We start from the raw sequence: 13240 nt of genomic DNA, 5'->3' as shown, positions 1-13240 counted from the left end.
GCTCCCTGGAGCTGAGCCCCCTCCCTCCAGGGCTAAGCAGATCCAAGCTAATCCTCCCTCCACACAACAGCCTTTCATATCCATGGAGCCCCTTAATATCCCGTCTTCTCCGGGCCCCATCTCGAGACCCCTCCCCATCTCCAGTGCCCTCCTGTGGACTTTCTCCAGGCTACGGTGTCCACAGCCAGACTACGGTGCCCACAAGTGATCCCAATTCTCCAGAGGTAGCCGGATCTGCCCTTCCAGGGCAGTGGAACCATTAGCTTCTTCCTGGCAGAATGTTCCCCAGAGGGCACCAGCCGAAGGGGGGCCTGCCATATCCCCCCCACACCTGCCATTCCCATTTCTCAGCCAGACCACACACATAGCGAACATGAAATACATTTTTCAAATTGTTGTTGGACAGCAGAAGTCCAGGCTGGGCCCGAAAGTCCGCTAGGATTTGTCCCGGGGAGGGGTGGGGACAGGTCACTCTGGGCGAAGGAGGCCCCTTCTTATTCATCACCCTCAAATAGTCTGGGGCCCTCCCGCGATGTGACCAGGCCCCTTTTTCTGGACTTGAGTCACCGCCGGTATGAGTGTCCCCCACGGGCAGGGCCGGTGACGGGGCGGAGAGTGACAAGGCTTTCTATGAATGAGGCCCTCTCCCTGGCCTCCCCTCCTCCACCCCGATGCTCGGGCCCCCAGCCCAGCTCAGAGACCCATGATTGATTCAGACGGATGGAAGAGCAACTTCCACAATCCCTAAAAATAGCCCACCAGCTTCATGCTCCCAACTTAGCCTGGCCCGAGCAGATAAAAGCAGCTGTCGGGCGCCACAGGCCATAGAGACCCAGGAGCTGGTCACGGGAGCAGACAAGGGCCAGAGCCCCTCCAGCCGGCTTTCCTGAGGACCCAGGGACCCCCAGAGCGCCCCAGCATCTCTCCAGAAACCCCTCCCTCATTGCTGCCGGACCCCCCCAAGTAAGTGAGCATGGGCAGACACGACCACTGTCTCCTCATCTTCCGGGCCACCGGCCACGTCTCCTGGGCCTGGGTCTCTGGTTGTGTCCAAGTCAGTTCGGGGAGGCGGAAAAGGGCCCATGAGGTCAGGAGGTCACTCTAGTCACTCTCCCCAAGACTGAGATCCCAGAGCCAGGAATGGGAGGCCAGGCTCTGACACCTGGGGGTGGGAAGGCCAGTCTGACTCTTGCTCCACTCCAAGACCTCCAGGCTTTGGAGGTGAGGGGCCCAAGAGGTCAAAGACCAGCCTAGGGATTGGGAGATTGGATATACAGACAGATTCCAGTCTCTCTGGCTCCCATTAAGTAAGGGAAAAAGTCACTGCCTCCCAGGCAGCTACAGGGCCCAGGTCTCCTTCCCAGCAGCGTGGGTATCCAGTTATTGAGTTTTGGAGAAGGCACAGATGGAAAGGAGGGCTCGAGGCACCGTGGGCGCATCCAGAGTCCATAAGCTGCACTTTGTGCTGGCAGGGGAGAGACAGGGTTGAAAGGGGATAGTCCTCCTAGCTGGAGAGATGCTGGGGGGGAGGGGAGCGGGGAGGGTGAGCACTCCAAGACGGAGCAGCCTCGGTAAAGAGGAGGCAAGGAGGCTTGGGGCCTGGGGACTGACTCAAAGCAATCTGGGATGGAAGCCTCCTGTGATGACTTAGAGTGTGTTCTGCAGAATCCTCCCAGAAGGCCGTGCAGTGGCTCAGCTGGGTCTCTCGAGGGGTTTGGGGGGCTTCTTCCATAAATGCCCAGGGAGGAAAGGGAGCCCTCGGCCACTGGCCCTCTCCATCCCTGGCCCTGCTGAGCTCAGCTGGGAGCTTGGGAAGAGCAGGCTTTGGGGCGCCCAGAATCTGCTGAGGCAGCTTGTCCGAGAAGCCCGGAGGGGCTCGCTGGCTGCCCTGAGGGCAAGCCCCCTCCCCAGCGCAGGCCCCTCCCCTGACACACACTTTCCCAGCTGTCCAGGACGAAAGTCTTTACATTTCTGGCCCCAAGAATAGCTCTTTTGGCATCCCCTACTCCACCCCAAAGGGAGCTGCATGGGGGAGGGGGAGCTTCCTGCCCTGCCCTCCAGGTACTAGCCCTGGGCTTTGGGGTCAGACAATCTGGGTGCCGATCCCGAGCCACGATTGGGGCTAATCATTCCCCCTCTGGTGCCTCATTTTATTCACAGTAGGGGGGGTCAGTGGTCCCCGAGGTCCCCTTTGTGCTCAGGATTCAGGGTTCCTGGGATCACTGAGAGGGCAGACCCCCTCCCCCTGACCTCCACCCCTTGGCTCTCAGCCCTCACAGCCTCGATTAAGCTCTCGGGGCTGTTATCGGTGCCCAGTGAGTGTGAAAGCCGGTGGGGTGGGGGCGGGGCTCGTGCCAGACAAAGCCTTTGGGCAGGGCCAGTTTCCCTGGGCACCCGTGCAGTGACTCACCAGATCTGACCAAGAGGCAGGTAGATATGCTGAGGGACAGGTGGGACGGGGGCACTGAGTGCCGAGGGGCCGCTGGGGAGTCCGGGCAGGAGGCGTCCAAGATCCCAGGCCGGGGCCTGAGTGTCCCCTTGGGGACTGGGCACAGGGGAGCCCACAACTCTGAATTCCTTCTTTGTTGCTAACAAGGCCCAGAAAGGCAGTGGCGCTCTAGGTGCTCAAGTATCTGAGAATGGCACTGGGGAGTAATTGGGTGACCAGGGGCCTAGGAGGATATCTACCGGGGGGGGGGGGGGGGGGGGGGCCTGGCTAGGGGCCTGCCTGCCCTGCTACCTGCCTGAGGCCTCTGACAGAGCAGGAGGAGGCCCTCCGAGCCCACAGCCATCACTGCCCTACTTCCAAAGGGAAGTTTGACTCCAAGTGGTTCCTGAAGGGCTTGTCATCGCGCGGAGGAATCCGAGGCCGGCCTGACGTAACCAGGCGGCCGGCGAAAGGCCGAGGGAATAGCTTGTGCCTCTCGCCTTACACTGGGGTCCTGAGAGAATTTTCTGAACAAGAGAAGGCTCAGTTAGAGTACAAAAAATAGGGGGAGGCTATTGGGGCTTTGCCCTAGGGTGTCAATATTTCAAGACCAGTGAAAGTAGGAAGAAGTGCTCAACTGCCCCTTCCCCTGAGATAGCCATCCAGGTGGCACCTTGGCAGCAATCTGGGTTCTCTGCCTCTCCCCTCCCCGCCCCCAAAGGGCAGTGTCCCCACCATGGCCAGAGGGCCACGACCCAAGGTCCCAGCTCTCTTCTGCATCGGAATTTGCCTTAGAAGGCGGTGCTCGGGAGCCATAAGTGCCATTTGCCCCAGATTGATAGTGGTAGCTCCGTGAGCTGAGTGGGAACAGCCCCGACCCCCACCTCCTGAGCTCGGCTCTCTTGCCTCCCTGCCCCCCTCTCTCCAAGGCAGGGCAACGGATGCCAGCCCAGGGCCCCAAGATCAGCAGTGCTTCCAGACTAGAGTCAGCTGAGCCTGAGGTGGGGGGGAGGGGGCAGGTGGTACAGGGAGGGGGCAGGTGGTACAGGGAAGGGGGGGCAGGTGGTATGGGGAGGGGGGGCAGGTGGTACAGGGAGGGGGGGCAGGTGGTATGGGGAGGGGGGGCAGGTGGTACGGGGAGGGGGGGCAGGTGGTACGGGGAGGGGGGGCAGGTGGTACGGGGAGGGGGGGCAGGTGATACGGGGAGGGGGGGCAGGTGATACGGGGAGGGGGGGCAGGTGATACGGGGAGGGGGGCAGGTGGTACGGGGAGGGGGGGCAGGTGGTATGGGGAGGGGGGGCAGGTGGTATGGGGAGGGGGGGCAGGTGGTATGGGGAGGGGGGGCAGGTGGTACGGGGAGGGGGGGCAGGTGATACGGGGAGGGGGGGCAGGTGATACGGGGAGGGGGGGCAGGTGATACGGGGAGGGGGGCAGGTGGTATGGGGAGGGGGGGCAGGTGGTATGGGGAGGGGGGGCAGGTGGTACAGGGAAGGGGGGGCAGGTGGTATGGGGAGGGGGGGCAGGTGATACGGGGAGGGGGGCAGGTGGTATGGGGGGGGCAGGTGATACGGGGGGGGCAGGTGATATGGGGAGGTGGGGCAAGTGGTACGGGGGGGGGGGGGGGGCGGATGGTACGGGGAGGAGCCCACTTCGCCTCTCGTGCCCTGTTCTGTGTCTGTCCAGCTCTCTGCCCCATCACTGCCCGGGACACCTGCGAGGAGAGTTAGGGAGGGAATGTAAGGATCCAATCGTCCTCATCCCCGAAGGGGGGGCTCTTCTGCCGGGAGCCCCCGCCGGGCTGGCTCTGTCTGAGGGGGCAGCATTCCTCGCCCAAGCGCCAGGACGAGCCGGGAGCCTATATTTGGTGTCCGGGGAGAGGCTGGGGGGGAGGGGGAGGCCGGGGGGAGGTGGCGTGCCTCTCATTCTTTCCCAGGCGGCTCCGGCTGCTGGTTTGTACACTTGTCACCCAGAGGAGGGATGGGGCGGGGCGGGGGCCGGAGGCAGGTTTCCAGGGAGGACGCTCGGGTCAAGGCCTCTGGGAAGGCCGAGGAGCCCGCTGAGGAAGCTTCCGGGCAGCCCCCGGCCAGACGGAATGCTTGCCATTCCCATCTCAGGCTGGAAGCATCTGAAGAATCTCGTGGTCCGGAGGCTCCCTCTCGGGAAAGTAGATGGAGGGCTGGGAGCCACTTTAACAGCCGTCCTTTCCCGGGTGGGGGACTCGGCCGGGGGAGCGGGCCCCAAGAACCTGCTCCCTCAGACGCAGATAAGAAGAGAGTGAGGGTCAGGGAGGTCCCTGAGATCTCGGAGGGAAGATGGCTAGGAGGCTGATGGGAGCCCCTGGGGGGTGTGGGAGATTCTGAAGTTGGGAAGAAAGGAGACAGAACTCAGAGATGGCTCGTTCCCTCCTCCCATGAGTCACCCCCATTTACCTTCCTTCTTTCTAGAGCATCTGAGAGAGACCCCCACGACCCCAGCGCCTGCAGGTAGGATTTTCTGACTATGTGGCATGGTGCATGCTGGGAGCACAGGCCCCTTTGTGGAGGCCAGGGAACTGCGAGCAGAGAGCGCCTTCGGCTGGGGGGGTCCCTCAGCGGGCGAGGCTCGGCCCCAGGTGGGCGGCATCTCACTCCCCCAACAGGGCAGGCTTAACCGTGTGCTGTGTCCCCACTAATGCGGCCTCCGCGCCCCTGCCCGCACCCTCACCCTGTCCCCTTCTCTCTCTGCAAGGATGGCCGAGGGCAAGGTCCAGGAGGCGTCCACACTGACCTTCCCAGGTGCCAGGGAAGCCGCGCTGGCCCCGCCGCCCCCCGCCCAGGATGAGCTGCCCTTGCCCCCTCCCAAGGAGGCCTTCTCCAAGTTCTACCAGCAGCGGCAGGCCAACGAGCTCCGGAGGCTCTACCGCCACATCCACCCCGAGCTGCGCAAGAATCTGGAGGAAGCCGTGGCCGAGGACCTGGCCGAGGCCCTGGGGGCCGAGGAGCCCACGGAAGGGGACGTGCAGTCCATGCGCTGGATCTTCGAGAACTGGAGTCTGGACGCCATCGGGGACCACCCTCCCCCTCAGAGGCTGGCGGACAGCGAGGCGGTCCCCGGAGGCGATGTGCGGGCCACGTCCAGGAAGTTCGAGGACGGCTCCTTCAGCGGCTCGGACCAGGCGCCCGCCAAGCCCGAGCCCGTCCAAGGGGACGTCCGGACGGTCCGGTGGCTGTTCGAGACCCAGCCGATGGATGCGCTGACCAGTCCGACGGATATCCAGAAAGCCGTGCTCCGCGAGCCCCCACCGGGCGGGGACGTGCAAGGTACCAGGACCCTCTTTGAAACCAGGCCGCTGGACAGCCTGGGCCGGGCAGCCTCTGCCCAGGAGCAAAGTCCCCTGCAGCTGCGCTCCGAGATCCAGGAGCTGAAGGGGGACGTGAAGACCACGGTGAAGCTCTTCCAGACGGAGCCCCTGTGCGCCATCCGGGACGCCGAGGGCGGCATCCACGAGGTCCGGGCGGCCTGCCGGGAAGAGATCCAGAGCACTGCGGTGAGGACGGCCCGCTGGCTGTTTGAGACCAAGCCGCTGGACGCCATCAATCGGGACCCGAGCCAAGTGCGGGTGATCAGGGGGATCTCCCTGGAGGAGGCGGCCCGGCCCGACATCAGCAACACCCGCTGGCTCTTCGAGACGCAGCCGCTCGATGCCATCCGAGAGGTGACCATCGACGAGAAGGACTTCCAGCCTTCCCCGGACCTCGTCCCCCCCGGCCCCGACGTCCAACAACAACGAATGCTGTTCGAGACGCGGGCCCTGGACACGCTGAAGGGCGAGGACGCTCCCCGAGAGGATGTGGCCACCAAGGAGGCCGTGATCGGAGGGGACGTGCGATCCACACTGTGGCTCTTTGAGACGCGGGCCCTGGAGACTCCCAGTCGGGAGGTCCAGGTGGGGCGCCTGCAGCAAGTCACGCAGCCGGAGGTCGGGAGGGACTCAGAGGGCGCTGGGCTCCAGGGCGCTCCCAAATCGGCCGGGGATGGGGAAGTTAAGGGGGACGTGAAGGCGTTCAAGAAGCTGTTTGAGACTCTCCCTCTGGACAGCATTGGGCAGGAGAAGCCGGCCGGCCCAGCGGAGGAGAGGAAGCCCAGGGAGGGGCCGTCTGCCGGCCAGGTGCAAGCCGGCCAGGCCCTGTTTGAAAACTGGCCGCTCTACGCCATCCAGGATGGCCAAGGGGGCCTCCACGCTCTGACTTCGGTCAGCAGGGAGCAGGTGGTCGGCGGCGACGTGCAGGGCTCCAGGTGGATGTTTGAGACGCAGCCCCTGGACCGGCTGGGCCGGAGTCCCGAGAGGGTGGACGTCATCCGGGGGGTCACCCGCCAGGAGGTCATGGCCGGGGACGTCAGCAGCGCGCGCTGGCTGTTTGAGACACAGCCCCTGGAGGTCATCCACCGGCAGCAGCAGGAGAAAGAGGGCAAAGAGGAGGAGCCCCCGGCAGCAGCGCCCCCCAAGTGTAACGTGCAGACCATCCGCTGGCTTTTTGAGACGCGTCCCATCCACGCTCTGGCCCAGGACTCGGCACCGGAGGTCACGGGCCCCGGGCCCCACTCCGACGTCCGCTCGTACACGTGGATGTTTGAGAGCCAGCCGCGAGAGGGGCCCGGGGGGGCCGGGGAGCAGCACCTACAGGTCAGACAGGCCTCCCCCCCCACCCCAGACCAGCGCATGGAGGCTCATGTCTTTGAAACGGAGCCCCCGCTTCCCGCTCACGCTCTCGGGGGGAAGGACCCCGTCCATTACTGCAGTCGCGTGGAGATTCCCATCGGGCAGGTCTCCCAAAGGAAGGAGGCCTTCCAGGGCCCGCTCGTGGCTGGAGGCCGGAGGGAGGAGCCCACGGTCCAGCCTGCGCCAGGCGACTCGGTGCGCAAGTTCACGTGGCTCTTTGAGAACTGTCCCATGGACCGCTTACAGGCAGAGGCCGGGGGCATCCAGGAGATGCCCCCGGAGAAGGGCGCCGCCACCGCCGCCTCATCGGGAAAGAGGTTTGTCTTTGAGACCGGCTCCCTGGGGGAGCTCCCGGACGATGTGGACGAGTCGGAGCTGCTGAGAATAGAGAAGAAGGCCCCGGAGGGGGGTCCCGGCTCCTCCCAGACCCTGCACTTTGAGAGCCAGCCCCTGTACGTGCTGCCGGACCGCCAGGGCCGGCTCCACGAGGTCACCGCCGTGAGGAAGGAAGAGGTGCAGAAAGCGGACTCCCGGGGCGCCCGCTGGGTCTTCGAGACCAGGCCGCTGACCCAGAGCCTGGGAGTCGGGGAGGAGGTCTTCGTGATCCGAGCCGTGACCCAGGAGGACATCAGTCAGGGGGAGCGCAGGGCTGCCCGCTGGAAGTTTGAGACGGAGCCCCTGGAGCCAGCCAGGCCCGGCCCCCTGGAGGCTGTGGGCCAGCCAGTGGGCCGCTACGTGCGGACCGTGAGCGTGAGTGACGTGCAGCAGGGGAGCGTCCGCACCTCCACCTGGCTCTTTGAAAACCGGCCCCTGGATTCTCTAAAGGGTCCGGCTGAGGCTGCCGCCACCCCCGAGCCAGGCCCGGCCGTGCAGAGGCAGGACAGCCGCCGGGGGGACGTGAAGCGCTGCACCTGGCTCTTTGAGACGCAGCCCCTGGACCGGCTGCGGGAGCCCACGGCTCCAGAGGAGGCGCCCGCCGAGGAGCTGCCCCGAGCGGACGTGAAGAGCACCACGTGGCTCTTTGAGAGCACCCCCCTGGACCAGCTCCGTGACCCTGCGTCCCCCGAGGAGCGCCCCCGGGAGCAGGTGCCCCCGGCGGACGTGAAGGGCACCACCCGCCTGTTCGAGAGCAAGCCCTTGGACCGTGTGGACGCCCAGAAGGCCAGAGGCCCGGAGGAGAGGGAGGCCGTGGCAGGGGAGACCCTGCGGAGGCTGCACAGCAGTCCCGGGGTCCTGCAGGGCGGGGGCATCCTCATCGAAGCGCACACAGCTCGGACTGTGCGCATGGCCAAGTACCAGCTGCCCGGCCCTGGTCAGGAGCCTCCTCGGGTGCAAAAGGAGGAGCTAGTCCTGGGGGAGCTTCCCAGGATCCTCCGCAGGGTGACGCAGGGCCCAGACATGGACCCTCAGGGGCTGCTGGTGCGGGAGGACGAGGCCAGCCTCATGAAGCCCGAGCCGCTGACGCTCTCCGCCCTGGCGGACGGCAGGCACGAAGTCTGGGACCTGCTGGCCTGGAGCTGGGCCCCCTCCGGAACCAGAACCGGGCTGGTGATCCAAGAGACTGAGGGGGGCCTGGTGAAGCTGCTGGTCTACTCGCTCCGGTTCCAGCCGGGGACTCAGCCTACCTGCAGGGCCGCAGAGAGGGGCAGTGTCCAGCTGTTAGCCAGCTGCATCGAGAAGGGGGATCTGAGCTCCCTCAAGAGCCTGCAGTGGGAGCCACCCACCGAGAGTCCCAGTCCAGCCGAGGGCACGAGCCCCCCATGCAAAACCCCTGCAACCGCGTCTTCAGAGAAGAAGGTCATCCACGTGGCCTTGCCTGATGGGGGCTTAGGGTGTCCAAGGAGCACGGGAGCCACTTCCACCAATCTTCTGAGCAAAGAGGCATGGGCGGAGCCTGGGGGGCCACAGAAGGCCCCCGTGACTGCCGGAGAGCCACGGGGTGCCCCATCCGGGGGGGTGCCGGGCCCCGACCTCCAGGTGGCCATGCAGAACCTGCGGCAGGCCACGGCCGAGGCCCAGAGCCTCCAACACCAAATGCAGAGCAAGCAAAAGCCGAAAGCCATACCCCCGGGCCGGGAGCCCCTCCACAATGGACAGCCGCCGGAGCCAGCCCCGCCGGGCAGCCTGGCCCCTGGGATCTCCAGGGCGCCAATGCCCAGCGTCCTAGTGACCCCCGGGGTCTGCAGCAAGGTCAGTGCCAGTCAGGAGGCACCAGTGGAAGGGTCGCTCAGGGGGAGGGTTGCTATTCAGGATGGCATCTACTCGGCCAAGGCCGTGAGCACCTTCATGCCCCCCACTGGGCCCTTGCCTGCTAAGGGGGAGCTGGAAGCCAGGCCCCAGCCGGGGACTTTCCTGCCAGGGACCCCCACTCCACCAAGGGCCAGGGGCCCAGAGACGGGCTCGGGAGCAGAGGGGGAAGAGCCCAGGGGCTGCGTGCAGGCCGCCCTGCAGTCTCTGGGCAAGGCCAGTATGAACGTGAGCAAAGGCGATATCAGAGCAGCCCTTATCTACCAGGACGCCGCCCGCAGGGTCTGCAGCCCTAAGAGCCCCGCCGCAGGCCCGCAGGCCCTTAACCCCTTTCCTCCCCCCCCAGCTGCTGTGACTGGAGCCCAGCTCCCGCCCCCAGCCGGCCCTGAAGACGATGCTCTTTCCTGCGCCACGGCCCCCCAGAAACCCCGCGCTCATCTCCCCGGCCCTGCTCCTGGCCAGAGACCCCCAGAGCGAGCAGAGACAGCGGCAGAGACGGCCCCCCAGAAACCCCACGCTCATCTCCCCGGCCCTGCTCCTGGCCAGAGACCCCCAGAGCGAGCAGAGATGGAGGTGCTGATCTCCAGGAAGAAGCCCACACTCCCCCCCAAGCCTGCACACCTCACGGGTGCGGCCCACGGCCTCGCCCCTAAGTATCCAGCTCTCCCCACCAGCCCTGGGGAGGCTCCGTCCCTGAGCCCTCCACGCCAAACAAGCAGGTCTCCTGACCGCCTCCTCCATGGCCCCGGCCTGGTCACCTCCCAGGCCTCAGAGAAGCAGGCTGGGGGCAGCGGAGTCCAGGCCCCGGCGATTAGGTCTCCCCGCACCCCGATGCCCCCTGAGGAGGACCCTGCCCTACTGCAGGGGCCCAGAGGGTCACCCAGGCAGGAGCCTCAAGCCGAGGCCGAGGCCAGTCCACAGAAGCCCAGAGAGGAGATCCCTCAGGGCCACGTCCAGGAAGCCAGAGACATCTTTGAAAACCTGAAGAAGCAGCAGGAGCTCCAGGCCATCCTGAGTCAGGTCAAAGCCATGGAGGAGGAGGCTGTGAGCGGGGTGGACGTGAAGGCCCTCCAGAGCCTCTTCGAGGCCGTTCCCGAGTGGGTGGGGAAGAAGCCCCAGGCTTCGGAGCCCCGAGAGGCCGGGCCTGGGCAGGCCTCCCCGGCGGGCCCCAAGGAGGTATCCTCGGTGGAGCTGGCCTTCGGGGACCTGGCCCGGGCCAGCGCCGAGGTGGCCTGCCTCAAGGAGCAGACCCTGGCCCGGCTGCTGGACATCGAGAAAGCCATCCGCAAGGCTCTCAGCTCTGTGTCCAGCCTCAAGCCGGAGGCCGACATCCCACCCCTCGCGGGCCTCCTCCCGGACTCGCTGAGAGAAGGGTCTTTGAGTCCAGCTCCTAGGGAAAGCGGTGCAGTGGTCAGCGACCCCTCAGGTAGCAAGGCCAGATCGAGGCAGCCTGGACCAGAGGGCGGGGAGCAAGCTGAGGTCGGGGGTCCGGCAAAGGGCCAGGATCTCTGGAAGATGGAGAACCAAGCAGCAGTCAGAGCCCAGCCCCCGGGACGGTCCGAGAACCAGAAAGTGGAGCTGGGAGTCACCAGGGTGCTGCCATCCCGCGGGAGCTCACCCTCCTCCCCGTCCTTCATCTCCATCCAGTCGGCAGCCAGGAAGCCGGCAGAACCACCCAGCCCCGGGGACAGCCCCGACATCTCCCGCTTGTCCCGGGACATCGTGCACTCTTTACCCCGAAGACCCCTGGCGGTGGGCCAGGAGCCCCTCGAAGCCCCGACCGCGGACCGGGGGCACGGGGAGCCAGAGCCGAGCCCCGCAGCCAGCCCCCTGTTCCCGAGGAGGCAGAAAAGCGTCCTGGAGCTGCAGACGGGCCCCCGGGGCTCCCAGCTGTACGGAGCCACCCACACTGTGACTGAGCAGTACGAGGAAGTGGACCCCTTTGGGAACAAGATCATCACGTCGTCCACCACGGTCACGAAGCAGGCCGACGGCCCGGCCGGAGGGGGCCACGGCTACGAGAGCGCCTCCCCTCTGCTCCGCCGCTACCTGCACAACGCCTCCAGGGCCAACGGGACCCTGCGGGAGGCTGGCGTGGTCTGTGTGACCTTCGGGAACTCCCAGCCCTCCGGCAAGTGAAGCCCCCTCGGTCCCTGCGCTCGAGAGGAGGGGTCCGCGCTCCGGATCGGCCTGCCTACAGCGCACCACGATCCCCGGCCCCCACCTCCCGGGAGCTGGACGTCCGTTAGGGGCAGAGACCAAAGCAAAATTCACTAGGGGGGCCATTGGGTGCGCCCCCTTCTTCCTCTTTCCATAACTCTGCACTCGATGGGGGCAAAGGGCGGGCGACCTTTCTCAAACTGGGCGAGGAGAGGTCAAGAAAGGCTCTCTGGGACATGAGCTGCCCCCGCCCCCTTCGGCCCACTTCTCACACTCACACTCACACCCACCGACACATCATCTAGGCCTTCCTCCAGGCCCATGAGGATCCAATGCACACGAAGCCCCATGAACTCACCCAAATGTCCACGTAGCCCCGGCACCCACGCCCCCTCGGAGGGGGTCCCCGGCTTCCCCTCCCTTATGAGTCCCTTTTCTTCCTTCACACCCTCCTTGGAGGGAAGCCCCCGTTATTTCCAAAGTTCTCATGTTTTCTCCCTCCCCAATACAAAGGGGGGAGGACCGGGTGCACCCCCAGGCTGGCTCTGTCTGCTGCTCCCACACCTCACCCTCAGCCCCCTCCCCACCCCCACACTGTCATGACCCTTTTCTTACTCTTTATAAACTTGTTTTGTACATCGTCTGCCGCCTGCTTTCTGGGTTGGGTTTCCTTGTTTCCTCACTTCTCCACAGCTGATGAAGAAGGAGGTGGGTCTGCCTCGGTTTAGCCAGGGAGGAGATTGGGGAGGGGGGGATCCCGAGCAGAGACACCCCCATCGGCTCTCTCCAGCTGCAACGGAAGACCCAAGATGGCCCTCCAGCCTCTGCTCAAAGACCTCCAGTGAACCACCCCCTGCAGGAACCAGTTCCCCTGCCCGGCCCTTGTGCGTGCCCTTCCTGCAGCCCTAAACTGGCCACAGTGTTCTAGGTGTGAGGAAGTGCATCCATGCCCACCTCAAGTGCCAGCTGTTCACCCTGTGAGGTCCCATCCGACCAGCCCGAGCTTTCGGGCCCAACGTTCCCCCCGCACCCCCAGAATGGCTGATCTTCCGGCCAGGAACGCTCCCTGCCGTGGTGCAGCCTGTGTGGCCCCTGAAAAATTCACCTGGGTCCAGTCCCTGGGAGGGCCCCCTCAGTTTTTCCCATGGAGTCCCCCCGATGAGCACCAGTGACCCCCTGGGCTCCCTCCCTGTCTCCATGACCCCTCGGGCGGACTTCATTGGTCTAATGGCCAAGCATCCCCAGGAGGCTGTGAGCTGCTCTACCCACTGGGCACAGCAGCCGATCTCATCGCCCTCCCCTCTCCGGGGCCCTTAAACAGCAGCCTCTTCATTTCAGGGTCTCCTTCTGGCCTCCAGAGATGTTTTCAGATCCCGGTTCTATCCTCCAAAGTCCCATTGACCCCCTTGTCCCCTCCTGCCCAGTTTTTCTCTGAGAGCACAAAGGCATTGCCTTAGCCGGGGTCCATGGCTTTATGCCGGCCTCCCCCAGGAGAGGGTCCCCCGTCTCTGGGCACACTCCTACAGGAAGTTGCCAAAGTACATTTTGTTTTCTTCCTGACCTGGGCCCGCAGGCCGCCAGCCCTTTCCCAGACAGTGGATGGGGCACTGAGTTTGGGGCTAAGGAGACTTTAGTTCAGATCCTGCCAGCTCAGCCTCAGTTTCCTCATCTGTAAAATGGGGGAGTTGCCCTGTCCCTGCCTCCCA

General features: G+C 65.2%; 1 protein-coding gene across 5 annotated transcripts; it reads left to right on the top strand.

The window, feature by feature from the left end:
* The first annotated feature begins 636 nt into the window (after positions 1-636).
* XIRP1 (xin actin binding repeat containing 1) lies at positions 637-12173 on the top strand. 5 transcript variants are annotated; one of them, XM_074284407.1, is made up of 4 exons: positions 4432-4702; positions 4873-4911; positions 5156-9317; positions 9721-9845. In XM_074284407.1, the coding sequence occupies exons 1-4, from the start codon at positions 4521-4523 to the stop codon at positions 9727-9729; spliced, it is 4392 nt and encodes a 1463-aa protein (XP_074140508.1). In that variant the 5' UTR covers positions 4432-4520; the 3' UTR covers positions 9730-9845. The 5 variants fall into 5 exon arrangements, with proteins under 5 accessions (XP_074140505.1, XP_074140504.1, XP_074140507.1 ...); XM_074284404.1 differs by lacking the exon at positions 4432-4702 and adding an exon at positions 637-963 and having other exon boundaries at positions 5156-12173; XM_074284403.1 differs by lacking the exon at positions 4432-4702 and adding an exon at positions 2355-2430 and having other exon boundaries at positions 5156-12173.
* Positions 12174-13240: the final 1067 nt, after the last annotated feature.

Source organism: Sminthopsis crassicaudata, chromosome 1 (assembly GCF_048593235.1).
Source record: "Sminthopsis crassicaudata isolate SCR6 chromosome 1, ASM4859323v1, whole genome shotgun sequence".
NCBI classification, from domain to species: Eukaryota; Metazoa; Chordata; class Mammalia; order Dasyuromorphia; family Dasyuridae; genus Sminthopsis; species Sminthopsis crassicaudata.
This window is presented reverse-complemented; position numbering and strand designations above follow the sequence as displayed.

Bases quoted from the DNA above. Each gene is read 5' to 3' on its own strand.
- XIRP1 (XM_074284402.1), top strand. From the start codon at position 4,521: ATGCTTGCCATTCCCATCTCAGGCTGGAAGCATCTGAAGAATCTCGTG. The intron at 4,703-4,872 runs GTGAGGGTCAGG...CCTTCTTTCTAG, and splicing joins CAGACGCAGATAAGAAGAGA to AGCATCTGAGAGAGACCCCC. The intron at 4,912-5,155 runs GTAGGATTTTCT...TCTCTCTGCAAG, and splicing joins CACGACCCCAGCGCCTGCAG to GATGGCCGAGGGCAAGGTCC.